This window comes from Lygodium microphyllum, chromosome 1 (genome assembly GCF_053477565.2).
Source record: "Lygodium microphyllum isolate KBCC chromosome 1, Lygodium_microphyllum_v1.1.10, whole genome shotgun sequence".
Classification (NCBI taxonomy): domain Eukaryota; kingdom Viridiplantae; phylum Streptophyta; class Polypodiopsida; order Schizaeales; family Lygodiaceae; genus Lygodium; species Lygodium microphyllum.
The window spans coordinates 58694270-58720438 of NC_141135.1; the positions used below are offsets into that span (position 1 = coordinate 58694270).

Sequence of the window (26169 nt, forward strand, 5' to 3'; positions counted from 1 at the left end):
TTTTCATGTACTTTCTCATGTCTCATTTGTAATGAGAAAAATGCTTTATGGCAATATCATCCTACTAACTAAACAAGCTACAAATAGAACATCAATTTCAAAGTTGCTATGGGCAATATGACAGTGGCATCAACCTATTCATATTCTCAAAAAGTGTTCCATCCCAATGTGAGAGAGAAGGCAAACCGCATAATTATTGTCATTTTGAATCAAGACTCCCAAGTAAAACCAAGTGGATAGGTCAAGTTGTTACTTATTGTAAAGTTATTAGCTTTGATCTTCACACATCTAGTTTTACACATTGCATACATCATGTTTTGCATTTTAGATTTTGGTATACTAGAAAAACATTCCACACTACAACTTCTTACTCAATACTAGGGTTAGCACAAATATTTGAGAGGAAAAATTTTAATGCCATTCGAAAAAACAAAATAACCATTATGTAATGTACAAGTGTGCACCACATTTTTAAGTTGAATTGATGGGTATGCCTTACAAAGAAGATAACCATCTATAAATGTATGAGAAGTTCAATCACAAGTTGCTCACATGCATTGAACCATGTGTGCAAGGGTGTTTATATGTATGTATGCGTGTGCGTGTGTTATATGCTAGTGTTGCTTTGACTCCATTATTTTGCTCCTTCATAGGTGGACTTCCTAACAAGTTTGCCACATTCTACAAACATTGTTATCACTTCATTACTTTTTAGGATAGATTTTGGTAGCGGTTCTTTGTGGGCTTTGAGATATTGTGTAAATAGTTATTGTAGTTCGTCATTATGCTAGCTTCTTGTCTAACAATATGTTGATTTATGAATCTCCTATTTAACTTTCTTTTGCTTCATTGCAAGTTGATTTTGTGGATAGGGAAAATTGGGCTGAGTGACTTTGGGAATGGAACCAAGGTGAAACCATTGTCCAAGAAGAATAGACTTCATGAATCATAACAAGGCCTATTCATAAAAATAGGAAACAGTGGTAAAACACATCTACGTAGGAGATATCAAAATCACCAGCAATGTCAAAAGAACACATCTATGTAGGAGATATCAAAATTGAGCTGGGTGACTTTGGGAATGGAACCAAGGTGAAACCATTGTCCAAGAAAAATAGACCTCATGAATCATAACAAGGCCTATTTATAAAAATAGGAGACTGGTAAAACACATCTACGTAGGAGATATCAAAATCACCAGCAATGTCAAAAAACACATCTATGTAGGAGATATCTAAATCACCAGCAATGTCAATATCCATTCCAGGTGCATAAATAATATGAAAGCTCGGTCTTCAATTGCACTGGATACAGCACGAATAGTAGTTGCAGAGTATCCAGAATTAAAATGCCAATGTAATGTGTGCCAGCTGAAGATGGGGTGGAGAGAAGCTTCATGATAAATATTCTTTGGTTACACCAACGAGTCTCCTCAACTCAGTATAATAACCTTCATGTCAATTCTTCCAATTTATCAAAAGAATACAAGTGCCCCCCTGTAGAGATTGTTTGCTTGGTGATAAGATCCAATAGGAAACATTGATCCTGGCAGACATACTGGAGCAAATGCATCTCCCGAGACCAAAGATGCAGCAGTCCTTTGCCTTGGATCACACATTACTGACCTCCAACAGGTTAGAGTGGTTTTCAGACACCTCACTCAAGCTGAAAAGTGTCTGCAACAACAGGGGCAGTTTGGAAGTTTACATGAACACAGCTGTGTGCTCCCTGCCACAAACAATCACCACAGGCTGAGGTAGCACTATTCACTGCAGCAAGGTGCATTGGAGCTTTGCCCTGTTGTTCTCCTCGGATTGCTATACATTATTGAACAATAACCTTGTGATGCATGACTTTAAAAGCATTCTACCAAAGGCTAAGATACTAAGCAAATACTTTTTGAAGTATGCAGCAAGGTGCATTGCAGCATCACCCTGTTGTTTTCCTTAGGTTGTTCTACATTATCAAACAATGATCTCCTAATTTATACAGTCAAAATTCTCATACCAAAGGGAGGGATGATAAGTTTGTAACACTTTGATGCATAAGTGAAAGTTTTTGTAGTTTAAGGTCCGAGACCCGAGGTTCTTTCTTATCTTGGGCATTAGACAGTCACTTTGGAAAATCTCTAGACAGACTACCTTGGACATCATGAATTATAAGTACAATCATTTTGGTTAAATTTTCAGAGAGAAAATTGACAATCTTGGTAGGCTACAAACTGATAGGCTATTTGGCAAGACTGGTCTCAAAATCACAAGGTTACCATCCATGCACACACACATTCATTTTGTCTTCCCTCTTCCCTCTTTCCTTCCAGCAGTCAAATCACGCACTCTGGTCTAATCACATTCACATTTCGTAAGCTTAGTGCTCACGAGGTTATCCATTTCGCTTATTCATTGTCTATTTGTGAGGGTATCCATATTGTCTGATAAGAAACACTAAAAACCTTTGGTACGGACAACTCCCCATAGTAATACTTGGACCTCTGACATTGATCATGGGTCCTGAACTTGATCCAGTTGTGGTGTTGTATTGCAGACCCAATGCCACTAATTGGGGTGAGATGTGGTACACCCTAAGATTGTGCCTCACTTCCACTTCGTTGATTGGGCATCTAACATGATCCAATGTAAATTTTGAACTGACCTACCCTTCAGGTTTACATCCAATGCATATTCATTTCTCTCATAGCGAACGAGTATAACAAGAGAGAACAATAGGAATTTACCTCTAATGTGACGAACGAGTATGACAGGAGAGAACAATAGGAATTTACCTCTAATGTGATGAAAAGGCTGAAAACATATACATATCTCCTCAGAGAAGTTCATTAGGCAGAAACATGACCGACCATCTCCAGTGTAGTCATGTTCTCTGACAGATGCACAGGCCAGCTTGCAGTACCACTTATAAGCCAGATTAAGAACTATGAAGATCAAGAAACCCTGTGATTGTTGGCCCATGCCAAATAGAGAGAGAGTTGATACTGGCCCAATGATTCCAGACACAATTTAGGATCCTTCTTGAGAAACTGTGCCACTTCAAGCAAGCTTTCATTGCCAAGACATAAATCCACCACCAAGGGGAACTTTTGGGCAGAATCTGGAAGAAGCCCATATGTTCGGGCAGATATCAAGCTTCAGGTTCTGTAAGAAAAACGATCAGTTGCAATAATCCATTAATAATTCATAGGTTGCATGATTAATTCATCTTGAAAGTTGAACAAGACTTCAATTCAACCTAAGTCTCATAAATAGAATTGGTTTCTAGAGAAAGTAATAATTATATTTGTTTTTCATTGGCAGCATCAGTCCAAGACTTTTTGTGTTGTTAAAAAGACAGTGAGTGGAAAAAGCAAAAAGGGAGTGGCTGCAAAAAGCAAAGAAGTAAAACAAATAGCATGTAACACTGAATTTGCAAGAAAAAGCTGGAAAAACAGTGAAGATTGTTGCAATCTGGAAAAAGAGTGAGGAGGTGCAATGACTATTGCATGCAATCAGAAAACAACCCGTACTGTGACATGCCTTAACATAGTTTGGATTAGAAAAGAGGGAAAAATTGTGCATACAAGCTGATTGAAAGGTAAGCAAAAGGGCTCACCGGGATCCCAAGCAATGCTCCTTGAGCGTTAACAAATACTGGAAGTCCTCTTCTTGCAGGGATAGGGATGCTTTTCAGCTTGGACAAGGCTCCATGTGCTTTTCTAGAAAAAGTATCAAAACAACAGGGCAAAATATATGGCTCCTGAAACCTTTGAAGAGTTCCATCCACAGCACTTTCCTGGTTACTATAGTCTGTCTTTTGCACCTGACAAGGTGTGGTGATGGAATAACCAAACTGCTGAAAATGCTTAGTTGCCATCTGCTCATACTTTTGGAATCTCGAAGTTTTAGCCACACGTAACTTGGCTATATTGGAAATCAGAACCCAGTCTTTCTCATCCATATAACGGATCCAGACTGTAGCTTCACGTTGCATCAGACACCTACATTCAACCTGATTTTTCATCTTCTCTGGACTTGTACTACTACCTTTTGGATTTTGGCCCCAAGAAATCAAAAACTTATTCATAAAGTAGCATATATGTTCTGAAGAAAACCTTAAATGTTGGACTGAAGAATCTGAAACTGCATAATTGCCTTTCATACAACTATTCTCAAGCCTGTTATCTTTTCCCTGTGCTTTCTTACACCCATTGTGGAAGTCTGTGGACAATGTACTCACTAATTTCATGAGCACATCTTTTGAATTTTCTGACAAGATGTTGGCTAGCTTTGCTTCCTCTATTAAATGTGTGGAGTCTTTGACATTCACAAACCTGTTGACCAAATCCATTTCTCTAAGGCTATTTTTTGAAGAGTCACAGGATGTTGAATTTTCTTGCAACTGAGTGGGGCGTTTCTCACCAATACACAATGAACCAGAGTGGAAGGGTGAGCAGAAGATCTCTGCTCTTATTGGTTGCTTAGGATCAGGGGTATTACAGAAGATTAGCTGTGTTCCCGTTGAATCAGGATCCATACAAACAATGCAGCCACCAATACAGACTGGCCCCTGTCAGATATACGAAAGGAAGGAACACCAGGTTTAAAGATCCTGAATATCCTCTCAATGCAAAATGTAGCTGATTAGTCATGCCAGAATCTCTTACAGAATTAGAGCAAAAGATAATGGATAAATTTATTAGTGAGTGTTGAGATTGTGACCCTGCTCGACTGTGTGTCTACCTTTGTGTGTGAGCTTTGCACCAACCCAAACAACTAAGCCTTTCAACAATCCTTGTCATCTTGTAAACTGACTATTAAGCTGTTACACTAAGCGGCAGTGCACTGTAAGCATCAAACAAACAGACAACATGAGTATGCTGTTCATGGAAGACACAATGTATGCAGTACCTTAAAAGAGTCCGCATATAGATGGTCGATAAGTATTTGTACACCCTTGCTTCGAGGTGGTTTATCTTTCTGGACAACAAACTGAACCAGCAAAACAAAACAAACTGCTAAATACATGACAACAGACAATAAAAAGCTTTATGCCAAAAACACACTATCTACCACCCAAAATAGAAAGAGTGTTTCATGATAAAACCACACCAGTAACTACCAACCTGTACTATTGCAACGATCAATCTGTTAAGGATCTTTTCTTTCTTCATTCTAAGGTCTAGTCCTTGCAAATTCAGGGAAAGAGCTAGATTTTGTAAATTCAAGGTGGCATATCCATACTCCTGCAAATTGGATCTGAAAGCTTTAAAAACAAGACTAGTGAACCCCATTAAGAAAGGCCTCACGTGTCCTAATAGAACCACTGTCATATGCATTCATCAAAATAAATGTCCAGAACCTTTGTGTACTCTCTTTGAATAATTTCATGTTTTTTGTAAAAACTACATGCTTTCAAAGTCTCTTTTAATGTCAAATCTGCAAAAGAAAATTAAACCTTCACTTAGTTTCCTGCAAGAGGTCAATGAACCAACCTAGAGTGTAGTGCCACCTTGAAAATTAGGAAGCTTTGATTTGACTATGAAACTTGTATTCTATGTTTTTTGCTTTTTCTTTTTGAGGGGGCTAGCACTCCTTTCTCTTTTTTTCACAAAAATAAGTCATCTTCTCTGACATGGACTCAGTGAAATTCCACTCTCCTTAGATGTGCTACAAAAAATTAATTATTGATATTTAAGTTGGATTAGCTTATTTCTAGGTTTCCAAAGGGATTGCTATATCAATCTCTAATCGTCAAGTGCCAACTTCCATACTCCTTCCCACCACTTGCTCCAAGATCCCCAAGTTTGCATCCCTATGATGGAATATGCATGTCTAACCTCCCACAACTCACTGAATATGTGTGCTTCAAAATGACAGGTTGTTTGTCAGTCTTCTCTTAACAACCTGGGGGCCTTTGCTCATGCATTCCAAAAAACAGGTTGTTTGTCAATCTTCTCTTAACAACATGGGGGCTTTTGCTCTAGGACCTTGCACAGGTTTTGCCAACAGAAAAGTGGTGGTTGGTGCCATAGTGAAGATCCACCTCATGGATGGTTTCTAGTCCCCTCCAAGGCATGGATGACACTAATGAAAATTGTCCTCAAGGAGAAGGTTCCAAGTCTATACACTTGGCGCGAGCCCTCCGACCACCAGCTTGCCCAAAGGGCCGAACTCTAATATTTTGCATCTTCACGCCCTCAGACCACCAGCTTGTGCAAAGGGCAGAACTCTAGTACTTTGGATCAATAATCCCCAATCATCCTCTAACAAAGTAGAATAAATCAAAGACAGTAGCTGAAGAGGAGCACCAACATGAAGTTATACACAAAGTAATCACAAGCAGGAATTGGTTAATTACTAGAGCTCAATCTACTAAGGAAAGGAGAGCTATGCTCCAATAGGATTGTTGAGAATTTAGGCAATCACATCCAGTGTAGCCTCTTTGTATGGAGTAGTTGGGCTAAGGATATGCCGGTTTGCTGAATCCCATAAGCAGAGTGGTGGAAAGTGCTACCTACCCAAAAGACTATAAAGCATTGTACTTGCCTATCATTTTAATGCAATGTCATTGAACTTTTGTCCTTTTAGTCAATGTCATTGTCCATACACACAAGATTGTGTTTATGAGTCCAAGTTTCCATCTTGGAACCTAATTCACTTGTGTGACAGTCATTGCCTCTAAGTCTATGTTTGTTGGGTTTCACTCATGCCTATGCTCACAAAGGAGTGTCAGTGATCTTCAGTAGGACATTGGGGCACTTTTTACTCTCCATATGAGAGGTTTTTTCCCCCAGATTTATTTTCGTTATTTTATGTGCATATGTTACACATTTTCGAGCACTTATCATGTTGCACACATTTTGGGTGAAAACACCCTCTTACAACCCTAAGGTTTAAGGGTTGTACCTTGTACTTTCATCTTACATTTTCAATCTATTGCATTGGGTGTCGTGCTTCCACTCTCCACACTGTCTACTCCACTCTCAGTTGAGCTTCGATCCACTCCAACTCTCACATTTGGTATTAGAGCTGAGTATAGCTCAGTTTGCTCTTTTGAGTTCAGCTTAGACTGCACTTCCTTTGCCCAGCAACCAGCAGCCTGTCTCAAAGGTGGCCACCCACTCAAGGTGTCTCTGTCAGCCGGAACAGTCAGCTCCCGCCAGCCAGCGATTTGCAGTAGCCAACGACCTACAACTTGTACTAGCACCAGCACTAGCTGCATTGGACTGTTGCCCTTGAGTTGTGCCTGCTCTTGTGGCGCTACGCTGCTGCCCCTGACCAGTGCCGCCTGCCTGTGCCTTGTGACGCTTGAGCCGCTTGCTTGCGCCTAAGCCGGCCTGCGCAGCTCCCCTGCACCTTGCGTCGCACACCTCTGCCCTATGCCACCCGTTTGTACTCCTCCAGCGCGCCTGTGGCCAGTGCCACCCCTGCAACCTCAATGCCTAGACCGCCAGTGCCACCTGGCCTATCCAGCCGCCAGTCCCCAGTCCTTGCAGCCTCTAGCTTGACATTCAGCTACTCCAACTACCAGCTCAATTGGTTCCTGCGTCAACTTTGGAGGTACAAATTTTTTAAAAGTAAAAATAACTTTTTTATTTCAGATTCATCTCTGGGGAAGGGGCTTTTGCCCAGGCAGGCACAAGCAGTCTCGATACGTGTTTGGGACATGATTAATGCAGAAACTTCTTAGTAGATAAGTCAAGAATTTTGGGGCTTTTGGGTTTTGTGAAGACATTGGTACATGCAGAGCAATTTGAGTCTGATATAGACTGTTTTTCAGCATTTTGGGGCTTTTGCTTTTGCAGTGTTGCTGAGCATTCATTGCACCTTGGATTACGTGCATTACAGACAGTTTTGACAGAGTGTGCTTCAGTTTGCTAACTGCAGCAAATTACTTGCTGTAATTTCTGGAAATTTTGAGATTTCCAAGTTGGTCCAGCTAGGACATTGCTCTTTTGCTCTTTTTGGCACTGTTCATCATGGCAAATCAAGGAGGTGATGTATTTACCTATGTATCCAAGGAGGACAGGTTGGATGGTAACAACTATTCATTTTGGTCCTTCATGATGATGAATGTGTTGATTGTGAAGTATCTTAGGGAATATGTTAGTGGTGAAGAAGAGAGGCCTGGAGTTGTGGCTCTTGCTACTCCTCCAGGAGGACGTGGATAATGGGCAACTCGGCCTGTTTAGCATGCTCCACCTCAACCACTTCCCCAAAGATCAGTAGCACAAAAGGCATGGGATACACGGAATGCACAAGCCTTGTCGCTGATTGCATTGGTAGTTTAGCAGTTTATCATCCCTCACATTCGGTTTGCAGCTTCTTCATGAGTAGCTTGGCTGGCCTTGGAGCAGATGTTTGCTAGTAAGAATGAGACTTGCATGTCTTTCTTGAAGAAAGAGCTTGAGACACTGAAGATGGATGAGAGTGATTCTATGTAGGATCACCTAAATAAAATTCAAGACTTGCGTGAGCAGCTTATGAATGTTGATGAGTATTACTCAGATGCACAAATGATATCTACTACATTGAATTCATTGCCTCCCTCGTACTTGGCATTTCATACGGCCTTGAACCTCACCATGAGGATTGCCCCACAACCACTTACTTTCCTTTAGCTGGTTAGTTTGCTCTTAGAGAAGGAGCAGACAAGAAGAAACGATGGTGTGGATGTTATAGCCTCTGAGCAGGCTTTTATGTCACAATAGAAGGGCAAGGGCAACCAAGCAAAGAATGCTCCGCAGAGCTCTGGGACTTTAGGCATTTCACAGGGCAATAAGAAACAAGGGGGTACGCAATCCAAGAAGGGAAAATGCCATTATTGCAATAAGCCAAGCCACTACATCACGGAGTGTAGAAAGCGCATAGCCAAGGAGAAGAAAAAGGAGTTAGGGATGTCTATTTCTGATACTCCTTCCATTGCTATTGAGTCAATGTCCTTTGTTGCAAACAAAGACTATTGTTTTTATACATGCAGTTATGACTCTTCTTAGGTTGATAGAGCATTTAGCTATATTGAGGATGCAGACACATGGTTTTTTGACAGTGGTGCTTCTAGGTACATTACATCTCGCAGAGATTTGTTTGCTTTTGTTGGTGCAGCTCCAATTGGCAAGTCTATACAGTGTGCCAACAATGCATCATACCTTGTAGGTATTGGGGAGATTGTGCTCATAGCCATTGATGGCTCTATTCCCCGCCTACAGGATGCTTTGTTTGTGCCAAGTATAAAGAAGAATTTATTATCTATTTCTTCTTTGGCATGGTGTGGTTTGCATGTCATCTTTGATGATGACACATGCATGGTGCAAGATAAGGAATACATGACTTTGGTCTTGACTGGCACTCTATGTCATGGGTTATATGAGTTGGATGCTCTTTCAATCGATCAATCGGTCTATTTAACTTCCACTCTTACTCTTGCTATGTTACAGGTGGAGTTATGGCATGTAAACTGTGGTAGCTTGATGCTTTTACAATGTACACAGATTCTTGATGGATTCTCTCTTTTGGAAAAACCTCCTGAGTACTTATGCGAGGGATGTATTTTGGAAAAAATGCATCAGTTTTCGTTTCCCCATGATGTTGCTTTGAGAGTCACAACCAGGTTACAGTTAGTGCACTTAGATATATGTGGCCCTATGCAAACAAAGTCATTGGGTGGATGTTACTATTTTGTGACTTTTATTAATGACTTTACTCGCTTCTGTTGGGTCTACTCTTTAGTGAAAAAGTTAAAAGCGTATGATGCATTTTTGGCTTTTGTAGCACTTGTTGAGAACCAATCTGGCTGTTGGGTGAAGACTCTCCATTCAGACCGAGGGGGGGAATACATGTCCTCTATGCTGAATTCTTTTTTGAAGCAGAAGGGCATTGTTCATCAGTTCGCTAGTGCTTATACTCCACAATAGAATGGGTTGTAGAGAGGAAGAATCGGTTACTCATGGAGATGGCCAGATGTATACTGAAAGCAAAGAGCTTACCACACAATTTTTGGATGAGAGCCGTTACGTATGCTTGCAATGTTTTGAATAGATGTCCCACCAAAGCATTAAAGAATATCACGCCTTTTGAGGCTTGGAACAACCGCAAACCTTCTGTTGGGCACTTTCGTACTTTTGGGTGTCTTCCATATGCACACATTCCCAAGGTACTTTAAAAAAAGTTGGATAACAAGGTTGTTGAATGCATTTTTGTGGGGTACAGCAGTGAGAGTAAAGGATATAGATTATATGATCCTCTCTCTAAAAAGGTATTTGTAAGTAGAGATGCACTTTTCAATGAAAAATCAGAATTATCCCTTGCTGGTTTTGACATATATCAAGCTGCCATTGATGTATTTGAAGGGCTGCTGCCCATTTCATTTGGTGATTCGGCTCGAGTTTCAGCAAGTGAACTTAATGTTCAACCGGCTGCTCCATTGGATAATGCAGAAAATCAGCCAATGGCTGATCTGAATATTCAGCAAAGTGATGAATCTCAAATTCAGTGAGAGCTTGTGCACAATCAAGAGGCAAGACAAATGCCTAGATGGTATTTACAGACCATGAAAGATAGTCATTTGGATGCTCCCATGGTTGGTTGTACTAGAAGGCAAGCTCATATACATGATAATGCACATACCATGGAGTTTGTTATGGCAGCAAATACAATTGATGATGAGGAGCCTGACTGTTTGAGGATGCACAACATAGTGTGCATTGGATGGCAAGCAATGCAAGCTGAGTTTGATTCTATCATTAAGAATCAAACATGGGATTTAGTGTCTTTGCCTATTGGAAAGAAAGCCATTGGAACAAAATGGGTCTACAAGTTAAAAAGGAATGCAAATGGATCCATTGATAAATATAAAGCCAGGCTTGTAGCCAAGGGCTATGCACAGAAGAAAGGCATTGACTATGAGGAGACATTTGCTCCTACCTCCCGCATGACTACCATCAGGTCTATGGTTGTTTTGGTTGCCTATTATGGATGGACAATGCATCAATTAGATATAAAGACTGCATTTTTACATGGGGAACTTCATGAAGAAGTATATGTATAGCAGCCCATTGGTTTTGCAATTGAGGGATCCGAACACTTGGTTTGTAAGCTGAAAAAGGCTTTATATGGCTTGAAACAAGCTCCTAGAGCTTGGTGCGCAAAGATTGATGCTTTTTTACTCAGCCAAGGCTTCATAAACAACTCATTAGAGTCTACTCTTTATGTAAGTAAAGAGGGGGGGATCCATGCTAATCATTTGTCTATATGTTGATGACCTTTTGCTTATAGGGACACATGCTGATCAGATTTCAGCATTTAAACAAAATTTGCAGCAAACTTTTGAGATGTTAGACTTGGGGTCTTTACACTATTACTTGGGCATTTGGTTCATTCATGATGCTATAGGTATCGGTTTATCACAGCCAAGATGCATTGGTAAACTTCTTGAGAGGTTTGGCTGACAAGATTGCAAACCAATCTATATACCAATGGAGCCTGGATTGAAGTTGTCATTGCATGATGACAGTGACTTGTTTGATACACACACACATGCTCTAGCAGTTGGATGCCTTATCTACCTATGCAACAATAAGTCGGACATACAATTTGCAGTTTCAGCCTTGAGCAAATATATGTATCAGCCACACATGTCACATTAGCAAGCTATCAAGCGTGTTTTCTGTTACTTGCAGGTACTAGGACTCTTGGATTGTTTTATGCCAAGGGGAGACCACTACACTTACATACTTACAGTGATTCTAATTGGGTTGGTGATTATAATTCTTGTCACTTCACTACTGGCAATTGTTTCTTTCTTCGCTCATCTTGCATATCTTGGCTTAGCAAGAAACAATCCACTATTGCCACATCGTCATGTGAAGTTGAATACAAGGCAGCTTTCACTACCACAATTGAATGTGTATAGCTTAGACGCTTGCTAGCTTATCTAGATGTATTTGTCACGGAGCCTACTCCTTTGTTCACTGACAGTAAGAGTGCCATTACGGTGGCACGGAATCTAGTGTTTCATGCACGCACGAAACACATTGAGATCCATTATCACTTTGTTAGAGGGAGGCTACATGCTGGAGATATCAACCTTGTCTATTGTCCTACCACCAGTATTGTGGCAAACATCTTTACCAAAGCTCTTCCTCGTGACAAATTTGAAGCATTTCGCAATGCTTTAAATTTGATATTCTTTGGTGGCGGATGACCCTTGTATTTTGAACACTCTTCACTTCAAACTCCAAGGGGGATTTGTTGGGTTTTACTCACGTGGATTTCACTCATGCCTACGCTCACAGAGGAGTGTTGGTGATCTTTAGTAGGACACTGGGGCACTTTTTACTCTCCATACGAGAGGTTTTTTCCCCCAGATTTATTCTCGTTATTTTATGTGCCTATGTTACACATTTTCAAGCACTTATTGTGTTGCACACATTTCAGGTGTGAACACCCTCTTACAACCCTAACTTTTAAGGGTTGTACCTTGTACTTTCATCTTACACTTTCAGTCTATTGCATTGGGTGTCGTGCTTCCACTCTTAGCCGAGTTTCCATCCACTCCAACTCTCACAATGTCATTATGAGTCTTGTATTTCTCTTTCATCCTCCATAGTTGCGCGCAAGTTCCATGCATTTCAACATGGTATCAAAGCCATGGTGAGCATGACTGAGCTCATCAAACTCCTCTCTCAACTTCTCTTCACCTTTGATCTGCTCAGTGTCAGCTCATGAGTTCATTTCTTACTCCTACTCCACTCTTTTCTTCATGACAGCCATAGCCAACCTGCACCTACCCTACTTTGAGCTCTTGGATCTCTCAAACGAGGGCATATCTCATTGAGCTTCCTTTTGTGGACCTCTTCCCTACTTTAGGGCGCTCCTTTATGGCATCTCATAGTCAGATATTGGTGATCTCTCACTTCAACATTGTGTGAATTCGTCATCGCTATCTAGATCTATGCCTGCAGTGGTCGTACAACTTGTGCAACGTCTCCAAGCCATGATGTTGAGCTCATCAAACTCCTCTCTCAACTTCTCTTCACCTTTGATCTGCTCAGTGTCAGCTCATGAGTTCATTCCTTACTCCTACTCCACTCTTTTCTTCATGACAGCCATAGCCAACCTACACCTACCCTACTTTGAGCTCTTGGATCTCTCAAATGAGGGCATATCTCATTGAGCTTCGTTTTGTGGACCTCTTCCCTACTTTAGGGTGCTCCTTTATGGCTCCTCACAGTCAGATATTGGTGATCGCTCACTTCAACATTGTGTGAATTCGTCGTCGCTATCTAGATCTACACTTGCGGTGGTCGTACAAGATGTGCAACGTCTCCTGGCCACGATGTTGATGATTGATATAGGGCTTTTGAAGATTCGTACCCAAGCTCTCTTCCACTCAAAGGATTTCCCAAATAAACACCTCTATGAGCTGCAATCGATGAAAAACCAATTCCTTGTTTGAAACCCTAAAAAAGTAGCAATAGCCAACTTTCTTCAAGTTGATAAAACACTCCAATTTCACCTACTGAAGTTCTTGTCACTCTGATCTCAGTTTCTGCTTAGTTCCCAGTAAACATTTGGGCTTTAAACCAACAAGGAGGGAGAGATTTGTGAAGATTTGAAGGACTCAAGCAACAACAATCAAGTTCAACTAGTCTCTCCTGATACTATCTACCACTGCCATTGCTTGCATCTCTTGACACATCCAAAGTCAGCTCACTTCTGAGAATTTTGGTGTTGATTTCTTGCTATTCCAATCACTCTAGCATGGGCAAAGACTCTCCGATATGTTGCTTCAAAGGAGTCGGGTTTCATACCTGGCAAACATGCATAAAGCTTGTCCTGATGAAGAAGGGCCTATGGGCCATCACTAATGGACAAGAGAAGAAGCCCCAGGATGCAACTCTTGTAGTTGCCTGGTAGAAAAGTGATGACAAGGCTCAAGCCATCATAAAGCTTGAACTGGATGACAACTATATCCACCATGTGGATACTTGTGACACGTCCCATGACACTTGGAAAAGATTGGATACTCTATTTGGTGCTAACTTACACTTAACTTACACATGTACTTTATATATATTATCAAAAACCTAAAGTGATACACTTCGTCATTGTATCTACACATTGAGTGTCGTGCTCTCACTCTCTACTCTACTTTCACTCCCTCTCTCATTGTGCATATCTCAACCCAACACTTTGACTTGATCCTTGCACACTTAACATCAAAGTGGTATTAGAGTGGGCAAGAGGCAACTTGACGGTTGGTCAGTTTTGACATAGGCGATTATCAAGCTAGTATAGATTCGATAGGCGACAGGCGACAGGGAGTAGGTGATGAGCTACGCTAGCTAGCGAGCAGGCTACAGGTGCTATAGGCTAGCTTAGATGACAGTCTACAACTAGGTAGGTGGCACGTGACCAAGCAAAAAACACGTCAGACGAACTAGTCCGCAGGGGCATAGGCAGGAGAAAGGTGGCGCAGGTCTAGCAGTTGATGGCGATGGGGGTGCAGCTAGACGACAGGTTGTCAACAAGCGACAGGTCGATGTGTCCAAACTTGACAGACATTTTTGCCATTTTTAATTATTTCCTGAAATTTTTTCTCTTCTCCCATTCACGAGCGTTCACATTCTGCAATCTATTGATTTTGACTGCTGGTTGGTACTTGCAGTGTACGGTGGTCACTTGTGTGACATTTGGGCTTGCATTTGGTGATTGTTGAGTCAATTTAGTGCTATTTCAGCCTTTCTATCATCAAATGTAGGGCTGTCACCTGCACTAAGTTTCACATATGGAGACAATGGTACACCAATGGCTTCCCTCCCCTTCATATTGAAACATTGCAAAACCTTAGTAACATACTGTTGTTGTGACAGATAAAGAAGACCCTTCGATCTGTCTTTGAGTATACGCATGCCAAGAATGTGATTGGCCTCACCAAGATCCTTCATATCAAAGCTACTGTGTAAACTTTGCTTCAAGGAGTCCAAGGCATGAACATCCCTGCTTGCAATCAGCATGTCATCCACATACAAAACCAAGAGAATAAGGTTGCCATCTGCTGCCTTTTTGGTGTATAAGCAATGACCAACTTGAGAGCGATGGAATTCTTGAGATTGCATAAATGTATCAAATTTATGATACCATTCTCGTGGTGCCTGTTTCAGCCCATACAAACTCTTGTTGAGTTTACATACCATGTGCTCTTTCCCCTTTGCAACAAATCCCTCAAGCTAGTATATATAGATCTCCTCATGCAAACCACTATGTAAGAAAGCTGTTTTTACATCTATTTGTATGAGTTCCATATCTTCAGATGCAACCAAGCCCAAGATGGTTCGCAAAGTGATCATTTTGACTACAGGAGTAAATATTTCATCAAAATCAACTCCATGTTCTTACTTGTACCCTTTAGCAACTAGTCGTGCCTTGTACTTTGTTAAAGAACCAGAAGTGACTTTCATTTTGTAAACCCATTTGCATGGTAGCACTTTTTTTCCTTTAGGCAAATGCACCAAATCCCAAGTGCCAATTTTCATGAGAGATTCCATCTCTAACAACATTGCCTTATGCCATTTCTTGCTATCTTTTCTATCCATTGCTTCCTGGAAGCATGATGGCTCATCATAGTCTGTCAACATGACATAATCAGCCACATAATTGACACCAAGAATAAACCTATCTAGCTGTCTTTGCATTTTGGTTGACCTACGAACCCAATGGTCAAGATTTACTGGCTGTTCAGCCTGTAAATCTGCATTAACAGCTTGCTGTTCTGCAAGTTCAGCATGCTGTACAACTGATTTTTGTTGTTCTAAAGGCATTTGTTCTTGCTGAATTTGTGGTACATCATGGGTAAGATCTTGCTGATCATTTTCAGCATTATTCTCTGCATTTTCAGGGACATTTATAGCAAGTATTTGCTATTGTCTAACAAGCATTCTTTGCTGTCCTATCGGTACATACTCCCGAAATACAGCCCTTCTGACTTCCTCTGTCTTTTTGGGCTGTTTGTGCATGCAATGTTCCCAAAAGATAACATCATTGCTGCGTACTACTTTTCTTTTCTCGAGATCCCATAATTGATACCCCATCTCACCTTCATCACCATATCCTAGAAAAATACATTTACAGGACTTCGGCTCAAGTTTGCTGCATTCTTCTTTGCGAATGTGTACAAATGCCTCGCAGCCAAACACTCTCACGTCAGCATACAAAGGTGGCTTGCCCGACCACACTTCTTGAGGGACTCTCCCCGCAAAGACCTGTTTAGTGATCGATTAATCAAGTGTACGGCTGTCATAACAACCTCTGCCCAAAAGCAATGAGGTAAAGCAACATTATACGGACCTTGTCTTGAATGGTCCTGTTCATACGCTCTACAACACCATTTAAGGGTGGATTGTGAGGGGCAGTGAGCTCCCTTTTAATCCCTTTGCTATCACAAAAGTCTTGAAAGGCTTTGGACACATTCCTCACCATTGTCAGAGCGAAAACACTTTAATGTCTTGCTCGTTTGATTTTCAGGAAGTGCCAGGAATTTTTTAAATTTATCCAAGGCTTTGTCTTTGCGACGGATTAGATAAACCCATACTTTGTGTGTGGCATCATCAACAAAGGTAATGAAATACTTTCTTTCCCCCTAGAGATAACCCTAGCATTTGACATACATTTGAATGTATCGACTCTAAGGGTGAAGACTTTAGAGAAAAAGATTTCTTATGTGACGTTTGAGTATGCTTACCATAAATACAATGATCACACTGTTCAAAATCAACATACCTGAAAGATGGCAAATAATGCAAACGCGAAAACACTTTCATTCCAATTTGACTCATGTTCCAACCGGCTATGCCATGAAAGACTTGGCTGCTCGGTTATGGCGACTACATGGCCACGCACGCTAGATACATGCAAAGGATACAAAGTATCACTTTTAGAGCCCTTACACATGTACTTTATACATATTATAAAAAATCTAAGGTGGTACACTTTGTCGTTGTACCCTCACATTGAGTGTCCTACTCTCACTCTCTACTTTGCTTTCACTCCCTCTCTCATTGTGCATATCTCAGCCCAGCACTTTGTCTCAATCCTCGCACACTCGACATCACAAAGAAGATGAAGCTATTGTCCAAGATACTTTGATAATGGATAAAGCCTATTTAAGTGTTATGAATGATGTCTAGCAGGAGGGAAAAAGTGTATGACTAATTATCTTTACTAGGGCCTTATAGACCTCACACAAAAGAGTAATGAGGAATCACTAAGTAAGCTCAAGTTTGTCTTTCTCTTTGGAGAGGAGATAGATTAGACCAATAGACATGTTCCCTCGATATCATCTCAAAGCTCAAGACCGGCCATTAGCAAGGAGTTCTTCACCCCCCCCAAAGGTGAGAAAGAAAGTGTTGAGCTAAAACACGCTTTTCCGTTGATTAGCATTCTTAAACAGCCTCAGAACACACTTAATTAATGAAAAACCCTAAAAAGGGCAGTGGTCCGAGAGAGTTTCAATGGTCCCCCAAAAACCCTAATTCTTTGGGACACCCTTCAACATTTATAAATAGAAAGGCTGCCCCCATTCAACCTCATCTCTTTTTGCAAGTTTCTCACCCTTGTGTGAAGATTTCAACCATCAATCTACCTCCACATGGCTGTCCAACCTTTGCGATTGCTGCCACCTCTCCATCAGCCCTTGCAGTGCCTTGGCGCCTTCTTCCAAGTTGCGTTTGGTATCCATCTGCCATCGCCAACATCTCCACCATCTCCTGGTGCCTACATTTGACCCACATCAGCTAGACGTCAGTCTCCACACCCTCCAGCTGCCTGCGTTTGGGCTCCCTCTGCCTGGTGATAGTGTGGTTGCTTCCCTCTCCATCAAGTGACATCCTTCAGCTTGTGTTTATACCCTTTTGGAGCCACTTGGCATCATCTCTCTCTTCTACATCTGTCACCTCAGTCTACTTAGCCTCCTGGCATCAGCGTTTTGCAGATTCCTCACTCCACTACCTTCACCATCACCATCACCTTCTTTTTCTATTCCTATTCCAGATTTCACCCATATGACAAAGGAGGACTTTGAAGAGTACTATCGCCAACAAGTACTGTGATGTTTACACCCCTCCTACCAGTTTTACTACCACATTCAGACCGGTTGGTGAGGCTGGCCACCTCTCTGATCATGGAGGATATATAGCATTCGGAATGTCTTGTGATCCATCTTCATAATCTCAACAAGATCTAGTGTCAAGTTTGTACAATCTTTTTGAGTTGCATGAATCAAAACCCTTGCTTGTTTCTTCTTTTGAGGTATAGGATTTGGATGGGTTTGCGTATGTGAACTTCAATAGAAGGGGCTCTTGAAGCACACATAAGTTAAGTACATCTATAGCTTCTGTTTCATTTGAGCATGTAACACACACTTCTCAATTCCCTCCCATCCCACCCTCTTCTACATCACACCTTGATCACCTCTTATCATCTTTCCAAAACCTTAGGTTACACTCCACATCCGCGTCACACACACAAGGGGTTAGATCTTCCATCTTCGCTCCTGGCACTTTCTCATTCTCTATCCCATTCTCTACCTCTTTGCACCTTGGTACTTCGTTAGGGGGAATGTCACCCTTTAACACGCTGCCTCTCACCTTTCCAAAAATGAGCACACCCACAGCACCTGTGGGACGACTATGATGAGCATCCCCCTCACTACCCCCAAATTCACATCTCACATGACTACTCAGACGCAAGGGTTTCCATCCTCAGCTTATGGAGTGTCTTCACACATTCTCCTTGGGTTACACCTATGCAGGAATTCCCATCTTTTGCTCCACCTGTTCCCATCTCACCTCCTTGGGTTCCTTATGCGGCTACCATGCCCATGCCTAGTTACCCATTCCTACCTATGGATCCACCTTGCATACTCACCATATGCTTGGTGGGCAATCTAGAGCCCATTCCCAAGTGTACTTCACTCCCCTATCCTATCCACATTACACTTTCCCCCATTATCCATCACCTAGTACTACCACTCTTGTTGCAATAGCCAAAAATGCCTTCATAAATAAGACTCGTTTTAACGGGTTGAATTTTACCACCTGGTTAAATTTCATGCAACAAGTGCTTGAGTCTTAGGTCATTGGGACCTTGTCGTTGGTCTTGAGCCTATGCCAGCAGACCCTTGACTAGCTCACCTTGACTACATTCGTCAATGGAGAGTCCGCAATGCCACAGCCAATGTTAAGCTAATGTAGGGATTGATTCTTGAGTTTTCACTCTCGGTTACAGTACTTCCCGCTCGAGTTAGAGCATTGGAGTCACAATCTTGATTGCTATGCCACCAGAGATCGTACTCGGCGCATAAATCTCGACTTTGAGTTTTAAGAGTTCTCTATTAAGGAAGGGGATTGATCTGAAAGTTACTCGCCCAGTTCGCCACTACAAGCTCTCTAAAGTCAGAGGACGATCAGGTTACGTTCTTCTTGAATAAGTTGCACGAAAAATACTTCAATTTTATCCAACACATCATCTCACAATCTAGACTACTGATTTTCTATGAGTTTGAGTGTTAGTTCTTGCGTTATGCAAGGATGCATGATCAAGTCTACAAGAAATCCTCATCATAGCCTTATTTAGAGCAAAGGGGATTGGTTGCCTGTTCTTCGGGAGGGAAAACCAATAGTGGCAAGAACTCGCAAGATGGGAAGGCAAGCCAATCCAAGGATGACACCTCTTTCTAAGATGGAACTAAAGAATCAAGACCTATTTGGCAACAACTCCCTAAGAAAAATAGGTTTTGCATACACTGCCAAAAGTATCGCTTCAAGGCCCAAGGTTTCTTAGCTAAAAAACCTCAACAGACCGCTGGGACTGCACAGTCCAGTGGGGCTACGCCTCCCACTTCTGCTTCATCTGCTCCCTTAGCACCAGTCATTGCTGCTGGACATGTGGCATGCGGACAACCTCAAAAGACAGTCTTTTTCATTACCCCTAAGGGATTGGCTGATTGGTTTACAAGTTCCGATCCCATTGCACTTCATGCATCCATCTCACCTCCCTCTTCATCTCATCAAGCGTTTCATTGGCAAAGATTTGCAATTGGGCATATGCGATGGTGGCCACACTCTTAGACTAGCATATCTCTAGGTCCCTTAGGATACCCTTGGTCATTCTAGCATGTATTTTTTGTACTCTTAGAGTCGGGCCCATAGGATTCATTGTCCTTAGCTTTTCCTTTTTTATGTCTTCCATTGCATTTACTCACACACATACACATTCATTTCATTGTACTTTCAGTTAGCTTTTTCTTTTTGTTATGTTTTACTTTGGAGCATCTCACTATTGACCTTTGTGCTTGTGGATTCTTACCTCTTTTGCAGGGTTTTGTATTTCAATTGGGCTAACTTGCAGGTTTGCTTTGGTCCTTCCTGGGTTAGAGACGCGGGGATACACGCCGTTCCTTTCATGCTTTCGTTATCCTAGGAGTGTTTGCCCTTCTTCTAATATGGAGGCTTCCCCTCTCAAGATGGATTGTGCAGCATCTCTGTTGATGCTATCATGGCTATGACTTCTACCTTTCTCTTTCAGCAAGGTGCTTTATCCTTTTCATCATCATCTTCTTCCATTCATCATGGTTCTCGGTACCACACGAAGACTGACATTAGGCTCCTCTTCCTCCTTCAGCATCTACATCAAGGTTGAGAGGCGGCTCCTATGCTTCTTGGTATTCTACAGGCTTCAACACTGTCTTCGACATCAGCTTTTTCACCCTGTTGTACCTTTCTCCTTTGCATTGCATGATTTCATCATCTTTGTACTAGGGCGCTTCGGCAAGTGAAGAATTTCTCTCGGAGGGACACTTGTCAAAGTGGCAGCTGTTGCATGAGCATTCTTCGACATGTAGCATACTTTGTATCTCATTGTGTAGAGCACCACTTGAGCGGATCCTAAGCTGTTTCTACTAGCGGATGTTATCACCACACCACCATACTCTATCACATGGATACCTCATTACCTTTTTTTCCTAGTCATTGACATCCTCGAGTAGATGGATAAGCTTGTACTGTTTTGTGATGTGTTGGGTGTACCCTCCCTACTCCTATCTTTTGGATCATTGTTACTCAATTGGCCGTATCCCATAAAATTTACCTTTCACCTTTAAAAAAATAAAAAAAGTTCAATGTGGTTCCATATGTCTTTGTAGGGCTTGGTAGGCCACTGGGCAGTCGACGTGCATCCTTTGTCCAATGTCTTGTTCTCTCTAGTGTGACTACTTGGACTCCCTTGGTAAGATAACCATTGCATCTGTAGTCTTGGTAGGCCATTGGGTAGCCGATGTGCACCCATTGTGTGATGGCCTAGCTACTTTGGGGTGGGATGCTTTGGAGTAAGTAAAAATCAAAGTAGTTGGCCTAACCTTTCAGCTCAATTTTGGGCCTGACAGGGGGTGTTGAGCTAAAACACGCTTTTCAGCTGATTACCATTCTTACACAGCCCCAAAACACACTTAATTAATGAAAACCCTAAAAAGGAGAGTGGTCTGAGAAAGTTTCAGTGGTCCTCCAAAAACCCTAATTCTTTGGGGCACCCTTCAACATCTATAAATAGACAGGCTGCCCCCATTCACCCTCATCTCTTTTTTCAAGTTTCTCACCCTTGTGTGCAGATTTCAGCTATCAATCTACCTCCATGTGGCTGTCTAACCTTCGCAACTGCTGCTACCTCTCCATCAACCCTTGCAGCGCCTTGGCGCCTTCCTCCAAGTTGTCGCTCACTGTCTAACGTCATCTTCAAGCTGTGTTTGGTATCCACTTGTCATTGCCAGCATCTCCACCATCTCCTAGTGCCTACGTTTGACCCACATCAGCCAAACGTTAGTCTCCACACTCTCTAGCTCCCTCTACCTGGTGATCGTATGGTTGCTTCCCTCTCCATTAAGCGATATCCTTCAACTTGTGTTTACATCCTTCTGAAGCCGCCTAGCATCATCTCTCTCTTCTATAGCTGTTGCCTCAGACTACTCAACCTCCTGGCAAGCGTTTTGCAAATTCCTCACTCCACACTCTGACTGGTGGTCATAGACTTGGAATCTGTCTCCAGTGGATGTCACTCTTTGACTCTTTGGTTTGCCCTTGAGTATCTATACACTCTTACATTCATTTACAGTATTCATTTACTTTAGAGTTGTGTTCTTCTCTTTTTTCTTCTATTTGTGTTTCAATTTCTATGTTTGAGTTTTGAGTTTTGAGTTTTGCGTTTAGGATTTGAGTTTTACTTTTTGTTATAAGATCCGGGATACACGTTCGACCTTTTTATATACTTAAAAGATATATGGTGAATATTATGTTGGCGCAGAGAGAGAACAGATGAGAGAAAAAAAAGATGTAGAGAGAAAGAGAGAGAGATAGAGAGATTGATAACACACTAGGGACTGGAAGATGGGCCAATCCCCCCCTCTCCTCCTTGTGGAGTGATATTATTGACAAAGAGCAAGCTCCTCTGTTACATATAAACCAGTTCTTAACTTGTAGATCTTGGGAACAAGATCACGGTTCCTTGCATGGTATATAACTGGCTAACACTTGTACAACTTGAAAGTTGGCACCTTTTGATCCTTCTTGAGTCTCTCCTTCTCTCCTATGCAATACGTGTAGGGATCTCCTCTTGGAGCTTGATTTCAGCAAAGCTTTCGCAGCACTTACACAACTCGAGGGTTGGCGAGCTTGAACTTACACAGATCCTTGCACGGAATACAACTGGCAAGCACTTGCACAACTCAAAAGTTGACTCCTTTGATCTTCTTGATTTCTCTTCTTCTCTCCTACATAATATGTGTAGGGCTCTCTTCTTGATACTTGATTTCAACAAAGCTTCCGCAGCACTTTGTGAGACTCGAACCACCTTCTCTTCTCCTCTTGCACGTATGCAAAATGATGCCTCTTTCCCCTCCACACCCAAGGAGAGCCTCCCTTTTATAGGCTCCAAGAGCTTCTCTTCTTGGAGAGAGACTTGAGTGCCAAGATTGAAAAGATTGATCTTCATGCAAGATGTGGCCGTTCCAGGACCTACTCTGCAGCACCAGTTTTGGAATATCTCTCTGTACGTTGCTCGGATGGAAAAACGTCCAATACGAAAGTTGTAGATCTTACCGTTTCTAATAAAATCCGCGGGCCGTTTTTAGAGATCGGCTTTCTATTGCGAGATATTTTGAAAATGGATTCACCATGTCTATTTTAAGAAAAACAACTTTCTAAACTCTATTCTTAACTTATGGTCCATGCAACCACCTTGAGCCATAGATAAGGAGAGTTCATTAGATTGCCTTGGGCCTTAACCTTAAGATTGACTTTCACACAAAAGCTTGTGTTATCTTAGACCTTAGATTGGGAAAATCACTTCTCTCCTCACTTCCAAAGGATCACGGCTCTCGTTTTTCTTGGAGAAAAAATTACTTTTCTCCTTAATTCATTAAGAGAGAAAAGGCCTTAAACCTTGATTTGTAAGGGAGAGGATGACCCCAAATGAATGCAATGCTCATTATACACAAGTACATGTTTCCAGGCGTCCCCGGATATACACATAAATACATATACACAATGCTAATGCACTTCCTCTTCTTAGAACTCAATCCATATTCATTTATGTGTAACTCCTTGGTTCTTGTGTACACTCTTACACTTGGCAGACACTTCCTTTCCTCTTCATGACTTGTACTACCTGTACCAAATATCCCGGTCACAATGCTCTAATCACCTCATTAAGTGATGCACTAGAAATATTGGTCTCTAAATAGTCTCATGGCCATGCTAGATCATCATCAGAGTCATTAGTTTATTGACATAAATTTACTAAATAGAGAATGCGTAATAAGCAATCAATTTAGTAACACTTTCTATGAGCCAGGTGTCAGTCTCCATACCCTCTAGCTGGCTGCATTTGGGCTCCCTTTGCCTGGCGACAATGTGGCTGCTTCCCTCTCCATCAGGCGATGCCCTTCAGCTTGCATTTGCACCCTTTTGGAGCCGCCTCGTATCATCTCTCTCTTCTGTAGCTCTTGCCTCCGTCTCCTCAGTCTCTCGACATCAACGTTTTGGAGATTTCTCACTCCACACTCCGACTGGTGGTCACAGACTTGGGATCCGTCTCTCGTGGACGTCACTCTCCTACACTTTGCTCTGCCCTTCAGTATCTGTACACTCTTACATTCATTTAAAGTATTCATTCACTTTAGAGTTGTGTTCTTCTCTCCCTTCTTCTGTTTGTGTTTGAGTTTCGAGTTTTGGGTTTAGGGTTTGAGTCTTGTTTTCTATGTCTGTGTCCGTCTCTTTGTGTTTTTGTTGTGGTCGTACACTCTGTGTTTCCTCAGTACAAACCCTAGCAGTTTTCTTCATAGAAAGCCTTGTTAAGCTCGTTCTCTCCTAGGTTTAGAGCATCTTTTGCTATGTTAAGGGTATAATAGGGAGCATTCCATCTCACTAGCTAATGATGGGATACTCCCAGACTTGCTCTCTACAATGAAGCACTCGATTCAAGCTTGAGCCTTGTGGGAACCACCACCTATAGAAATCAGCTGCCATGTAAAAATATTTTTGCACATAGAAAATAAACACAAATGTACAACAAAGCACAAAGTGATAACATAATTCAAAGGTGAAAAGTAACTTAAGGATAATGGACACAATAGAAGAATGAATAATGAATAGAGACAATGCTCAATGCAGTAAACAACCTTGAATTCTCAAGTCTCTAAAGGACCGAGCAAAGAGATAAGCTGGAGAGCGTGTTGTATTCTATATGGATCCCGAAACACAGCAGGCAGCCTCTGGATGCGATCAGCAGCTGCAAACACAGATTTGGGTGTTTGGATTAGGCTGAAAATGGCAATGGCAGCCGGCTAAGGAAGACCAGGTGGATGAAGGGGACTGCTGTAGACAGCAAATGCAGCTCTGAAACTGCTCCTGGAAGGCTGGCAACTGCTGGATGTTGCAAATGCAGACTGTTCAGGGGCTGGCAGCAGCAAACACAAGCAGCAAGAGGGTCTCAAATTGTAGGCGAATCGTGATGGTTGGAAACAAGTGTGTGCAGGCTGGAAACTGCCACCAGCAGCAAATGCAATGTGTGTAGGCTGAAGGCTGGTTGCCAAGAGCTGATGCAAGGCTGGTCACCACCATGAATCAAGGTATCCGTCATGGATGCATGTAGATAGCAACGGAGAAGTAGGCACCAGCTGGAGAACTTGCAATGAACGACCAAAATAAACTAAGTGGAAGGGCAGCATCCTCTTTATAGATGTGGATCCTCCCAAATTAGGATTTGGCTTATGGGACACAAACACTCTCTAGGAAAGTTTGGTAATAATCATGTTTTGGGGCTGTATTAAAGAGCATTTTTAGCTCGACATGCCAAACCCATCACCTCCTTTGGATGGCAGCACCCATTCTCCCATACAAGTCTAAAAGGCTGCGAATTTGGTCCTGAATTGCGCTGGGCCAATACACTTGGAAGAACTCTCTACATGTGTCTCCTTTCTGTGCCCAAAAAGCAGGAAAGGTGCAGGAAAAGAACTCTGTTCTTCTACCCCCTATGTTTGCTAAGGCAGCTTATACTTGCATCTCCTACACCTGAAAGGCATGGTCTCATGGGTTGTTGTGTAGCAACCTTTGGATGACTTCCAAGTCACTGCATAGTGTCCTCTCCTCCCCCTAGTATTGTTGCCTTTCTTCGAGAGCTCTCCCAAGGCCCATGCCACCAGCTCTATAATCCATCTCTCTTGCTCACAGTCTTTGACCCAAAGTTTCTTGATATTTGTGCACCTCCTCCTGCCTATGTCAAATCTAGGATTAGACATAAATCTCATGACTATTGGTCTAGAGCTGGGGCAGGTGCATCTATGTTAAAGAATAGGGGGGTGTAATCCAATAGAGTGATCCTTGCTAGCTGCCCAATATGACATCCTTGAGAGCTACCTTGGTCAACTGAATAAAACTTGTTCAGATGCTCCAAGAGGGTGCCTCCCAATCGCTTGTAGCTCTAGAGAAGCCAAGTGATCCATTCCACCTATGAAAGGCCGAGTCACTCCAAACCTCTTTGGCACCCATAATGACGAAAAAGGTCTCCCAAGCCTTTTCTCTCCATTTACAATGCCCTAGATCTCTATCTTTGCATTGCCGATTCTATGGTG

At 42.0% G+C, this 26169-nt stretch overlaps 1 protein-coding gene across 10 annotated transcripts in view; it reads right to left on the reverse strand.

Annotated features, from left to right (window-relative positions):
• Positions 1 to 853: 853 nt before the first annotated feature.
• LOC148041156 (uncharacterized) overlaps positions 854 to 26169 on the reverse strand; it is a 109103-nt gene continuing 83787 nt past the window's right edge. For 5 of the 10 annotated variants that reach the window (XM_087677089.1, XM_087677095.1, XM_087677103.1 and 2 more), the window contains 4 exons: positions 5117 to 5236; positions 4902 to 4982; positions 3607 to 4560; positions 856 to 3152 (listed from right to left, as the gene is read on the reverse strand). In XM_087677089.1, coding sequence (XP_087533215.1) covers positions 3060 to 3152; positions 3607 to 4560; positions 4902 to 4982; positions 5117 to 5236 — 1248 coding nt within the window. In that variant the 3' untranslated portion in view covers positions 856 to 3059. Of the gene's footprint in view, positions 3153 to 3606; positions 4561 to 4901; positions 4983 to 5116; positions 5237 to 26169 lie in introns of those variants that run through there. The other 5 variants (XR_015690745.1, XR_015690743.1, XM_087677116.1 and 2 more) reach the window with 5 other exon arrangements.